Source organism: Austrofundulus limnaeus, unplaced genomic scaffold (genome assembly GCF_001266775.1).
Source record: "Austrofundulus limnaeus strain Quisiro unplaced genomic scaffold, Austrofundulus_limnaeus-1.0 Scaffold67, whole genome shotgun sequence".
NCBI classification, from domain to species: Eukaryota; Metazoa; Chordata; class Actinopteri; order Cyprinodontiformes; family Rivulidae; genus Austrofundulus; species Austrofundulus limnaeus.
In genome coordinates, this window is record NW_013952469.1 from 1,043,542 (window position 1) to 1,049,085 (window position 5,544).

General features: G+C 40.7%; 1 protein-coding gene across 2 annotated transcripts in view; it reads left to right on the forward strand.

Moving 5' to 3' along the window:
• The window catches only part of ric8a (RIC8 guanine nucleotide exchange factor A), a 27,195-nt gene extending 24,093 nt beyond the window's left edge, over window positions 1–3,102 (forward strand). For both annotated transcript variants that reach the window (XM_014010280.1, XM_014010281.1), the window contains 3 exons: window positions 1,393–1,537; window positions 1,753–1,872; window positions 1,961–3,102. In XM_014010280.1, the coding sequence (XP_013865734.1) occupies window positions 1,393–1,537; window positions 1,753–1,872; window positions 1,961–2,105 (410 nt within the window). In that variant the 3' untranslated portion in view covers window positions 2,106–3,102. The remainder of the gene's footprint in view (window positions 1–1,392; window positions 1,538–1,752; window positions 1,873–1,960) is intronic.
• The last annotated feature ends 2,442 nt before the right edge of the window (window positions 3,103–5,544 follow it).

Here is a 5,544-nt window from a genome sequence, read left to right on the forward strand (position 1 = left end):
CTCCAGGACCCTGCTGAGGGTGTAGAGCTGGTCCAGTGTTCCACGACCAGGACGAAAACCACACTGCTCTTCCTGAATCCGAGGTTCGACTGTCCGACGGACYCTCCTCTCCAGGACCCCTGAATAGACCTTACCAGGGAGGCTTAAGAGTGTGACCCCCAATTGGAGCACACCCTCCGGTCCCCCTTTTTAAACAGGGGGACCACCACCCCAGTCTGCCAATCCAGGGGTACTGCCCCCGATGTCCATGCGATATTGCAGAGTCGCGTAAGCCAACACAACCCTACAACATCCAGAGCCTATAATAATAATAATAATAATAATAATAATAATAATAAAATATTGATATTTTGCTCTTTTTTTATTTTTGCTTCTGTTTAGCATCGTCACTAGCTGCGTTTCCATTGACCATGAAAATGCGCAAATTAGAATTTCGAAAATAAATTCGCTCAATGGAAACACGGCAATTTTAAAAAAAACTTCCTTTTTTGACAAAATGGTTTTTCACTAGGATGAGGTGGTTTTTCAGCTGTATCAACATTGGTATTTTTCGCATCACGGGAGTCACGTGATCAACAACCTGCTGTTTCTACTGGCAAAAAAGACGAAGAAGAAGAAAACAGGAAGAAGTAGTAGTAAAATCACCAAAGTTGTAAAAGAAAGTAGTAAACTCACCGACAACAATTTCCCAAAAACGCAGCATACGTAGCCGCTCCCAACTATAAGGGGCTTGTCGCTCGAAAACCTCGATAAGACGTCGACGTCTCCTCTGATGATGAGCGCTAGTGTTGTGGAAGCAATTATGCATCTGTTTACATCCATTGCCGCCATGTTTGTAAATACTTATCGCAAGAACAAACATATTTACGCTTGACTTTAATAGCATTTCTTACTTAATGGAAACACAGCAGTTGCGAAACTGTGTTTTTTTGACATTAACAGAATATCAACAAAGTTTTGCACAGATTTGCAATGGAAATGCAGCTACAGTTGCGAGGCAACAGGAGATACACCGGGGTAAGGGCGGGAATAAAGCACAAGGCTATGCCGTCCAAATTCACTGCCAGGTTTTTGGTCAACCGTGGTCGACCAAGGACCTGGCTGTGAATTTGGACACGGCCAATGTTTTTTGAACAGATGAGACCAAAGTTTACCCATAATGCACAGCAGGAGATCAGCTCAAACAGCTCCTCCCAGCTGTCAACACGGGAGTGGAGGACTGACGGTCTGGGCTCCTTGTGGTTACTGAGTGGACCATGGACTGCTCTGTAGACCAGTTTTCCTCAGTCTTTCCATTCTGGCTTCGTTTTTGTTGAATAAAAACAGGTTCACTGACCGCTCTTTGTTTGTTGACTTTTAACAGCCGGCTGATGTCAGTGTTCGTCTGTTCAGTTTCAAGGTTTATTAAGTACACTGGATACGGTAATGCTGCCGGGCTGCTGGCTGCACGGGGGCTGCTTCGAGGCGGCAGAGGTCCTGGGATCTACTCTGAAGATGAAGACTCTGAGACTGAAGAGTACAGAGAGGCGAAGTCTCGGTCAGTACCCTCATCAGAGAGAGAAATCCTTCATTATCTAATTCTGAATCAAACAAGTGGGTGTCACAGAACCAGCAGGCTTTAAAACATAACAAAAGCCCACCCAAAGTCAGACATTAACCACTTCAGTGCTGTGAGACCACCACAGGAAAACTGTGGAACTTCATTTGTAAAAGCTCAGCTCAGATCACTCCTCTGCTCTGCTGTTTGTCCAGAATCAACCCGATCACGGGGGTTGTAGAGGAGGAGCAGCCCAACCCCATGGAGGGGATGACCGAGGAGCAGAAGGAGCTCGAGGCCATGAAGCTGCTCAACATGTTCGACAAACTCTCCAGGTCCCGCCACAGAAAACACCACACGGCTGTTTTTAATCCATCCACGCAGCTGTTTGATTTACCAGGTCTTTGTACGTGTCCCCTGCAGGACCAACGTGATCCAGCCCATGCAGCTGGACATGGATGGGAACATGAGAGAGATGACCACAAAGGATCTGCACAAACTGACCCACAATCCTGTGATCCAGCCTGAAGACCCAGCTCATTCAGACAGTGAGGATGAAGCTCAGTGAGCATGTTTCACTACAGAGAGGCTCACGCCACACCTAACATCCTGACTTTATTTAACGGCATGTAAAATGCATATATTTGTTTTTCCTTTTGTTTATCTTAGTCAGCTGTAAAAAAAAAAGAACATAAACGACAGAAAACAAAGACTTTGCCCTCTTAGTGGGAAGGAAAAGGCTTAAATTGTGAAACTAGAACTGACGGGCCACAGTTCTGCATGAGGTCAGAGAAATATCTGCCTACATCTGAAGTCAGTTCTGGAGCTCTTTGTTATCTCTGAAATTAGAAAAATGAATGAATGATTACAGTTTGTATCCTGTACGAGGACGTATTGGGGCCATTTTGCAGATGAATTAAAAAAAGGAGAAAATCTCTTGCATTTTTAATCTGCTGTAGTTTAAAAACTAAAACACATTGACACTTCAAACCTGGACTAGATTATTCTACCCTGATTGTAGAATATTTAAAACCAAATGTGTGATTTGTGAAACTTCAATATAGGTCGATTTAAGCACTTTTTAATTGAGCATGGCCAGATGGAGAGGGGAGAGAAAAAGTTTTCTTTCAAATTAAGAGAGTTCCCAATTTTTTTCTTGAAAATTTCTGAAATTAATCTCAAGTTTTCTGAGTTTTTTTGGCTGACATTTTTTATTCATCGTCAAAATGGCCCTAAAACACCATCATAATCCTGAGACACAACCTGACACTGTTAGTAAAAATCTGCTGCCCTTCGTGATGATTTCTGCAGGTGGAAAATGTGCTTCATCGTGAAAGATAAATGTATAAAAATAACACTGATTCTAATTCTTATTAATAATTAAATCCACAGAGCTGGTTTCTGAAAAAACACTTTATCTTCACAGGAGAAATGAACTGCTTTGTAACATTAGATGTGATTTATTTTGCAAATGAACGTGTTAAAGACAAATAGATTTTGTTTAATGCTGGATGTTGACATTAGCTATATTTTTGAGAAACATAAAATAAAAGGTGTTATTTATTTATTGTTTTAAAGTGTATGTTTTTGTGTAGTCAAAAAGAAAAAAATTGTATAGTTCTTCTGGACGGGTTCTTCTCTAATGAAATGTTTCGTCTCTCCTCCAAGAGACTTCTTCAGTCTGAGAGTTTCAGGCAAAATTCAGGCTTTTAAGCCCTGCCTCCATGTGACTGATACTCACATCACATGGCTATCGTTGACGCCTAATTAACACTTATTGTTAACAGGGGGTGGAGTGATAATGGCAATAGCAGCACTGTAGGAGGGGGACAATTGAAAACGGAGGCCTCCACCTCTGTTTAATGATGGACGGTCTTTYTTCACAAAAATGGCTTCTTTTCAATTCAAAATTCAATTCAAAAATACTTTATTGATCCCAGAGGGAAATTAGGTAATTAGGTTTTACTCCTCTCTCAAACCAACGTTCCTCTCTATCAAGAATGAGAACATCCTCATCTCTGAAAGAGTGACCGCTGGCCTGTAAATGAGTGAAAACTGCAGAGTTCTGGCCATTAGATGTAGCTCGTCTGTGTTGGGACATTATTTTGAACAGTGGCTGCTTTGTTTCCCCGATGTATAACTGGTTGTAGTCCTCCTGGCACTTAACAGCATATACAACATTGCTCTGTTTGTGCCGGGGCACCGGATCTTTGGGGTGAACCAGCCTTTGCCGTAATGTGTTTTGGGGTTTGAAAGCCACTGGGACATCATGTTTAGAAAATAAACGTCTCAGTTTCTCCGAAACACCCGCAACATATAGTGTTAATTAGGTGTCAATGATAGCCATGTGATGTGAGTATCAGTCACATGGAGGCAGGGCTTAAAAGCCTGAATTTTGCCTGAAACTCTCAGACTGAAGAAGTCTCTTTGGAGGAGAGACGAAACGTTTCATTAAAGAAGAACCTGTCCAGAAGACCTATACAATTTTTTTCTTTTTGTTTTTTTTTACCTGGATTACTGAGATGCATCAGGACGTTTTTGTTTAGTGAGTTCTACAGATGGAAAAGTCTGTGTTTCAGACTGAGGGTGAAATTTTCTGGTTAAAAACACGCTGCTTTGAATTTTTGTTGCACAGAAAAATAAACTGAAAAGCACTTTTAATGGGTTTAAAGGGAGTTGTTTGGTCTTTATTTTAATAAAGTTTAGATCATTTCAAATTGACTGAATTATATTTTAGATGAAGAAATCTTTGTGTTGTGATGAAAAACTGTACAGTTAGAGTTGCAATGTGAAGGTGCTGGTCATAAAATAAGAATATCATGAAAAAGTGTATTCAGAAATTTCATTCAAATAGTGAAACTTGTATATTATATTCATTCATTACACACAAACCGATATATTTCTCTAAATTTTGATAATTATAACTGACAACTAATGAAAACCCCAAACTCAATATCTCAGGAAATTAGGATATCGTGAAAAGGTTCAATTTTGAAGACACCTGTGCCACCCTTGAACCAGCTAATTAACTCTAAACATCTGCAAAGGCCTTTGAATGGTCTCAGTCTACTTCTGTAGGTCACAAACTCATGGGGAAGACTGCTGACTTGACAGTTGTCCAAAAGATGACCATTGACACCTTGCACCAGGAGAACAAGAGGCTGGCTGTTCACAGAGCTCTATGTCCAAACACATTAATAGAGAGGCGAAGGGAAGGAAAAGATGTGGTAGAAAAAAGGTGTACAATAGTGATAACCACACCCTGGAGAGGATTGTGAAATAAAATTCATCCAAAAATGTGGGGGAGATTCACCAAGAGTGCACAGCAGCTGGAGTCGGTGCTTCAGGAACCACCACACACAGACGAATGATGTATGACCAGCACCGACAAGTGCTGTTTGACACTTTAAAAATATTTTCAGTGGTTCTAGGAAGCTATTTTTGTAAGATAATCATTTCATGCAAGTGACATTACAGTCCTTCCAGTGATTCTTGAAATATTTTGCTAGCCCACAATGATCCATGAAATAACTTGAAATCAAGAATCCTCAATAAAAATCAATTCACTGGTTCAACAGATTTATTAAAAAAATAAAAATAAAGTAAAACTGGCCTTGATTAAAAGGATGATATAACTCAATATTTTGTTGCCTTGTAACCTGGAGTTTGATTGAATTTTTAATTTGAGTCAAAGAAATAAATGAAGGTAAGAAGGTAATGATGGAAGCTGAACTTACAGTGTATGTCTTCATTCAGGTCAAACATTGCAACACTGAAGCCCTGGTCCTGGTGGTCCACTGTCCTGCATGGTTTAACTGCTTCAACACATGATTCAAATCATTGTCCTGCTCAGAAAGAAGCCAGTGATTAGTTCCTCTCAGGTGTGTTGAAGCAGGGAAACGTCTAAACCATGCTGGGCAGAGTGGACCACCAGGACCTCTTCAGACTCTTCCAGTTCTTTCTGCAGATGAGAAGCAAGAACACCGAGTAGACTTCAAATCTGTCTC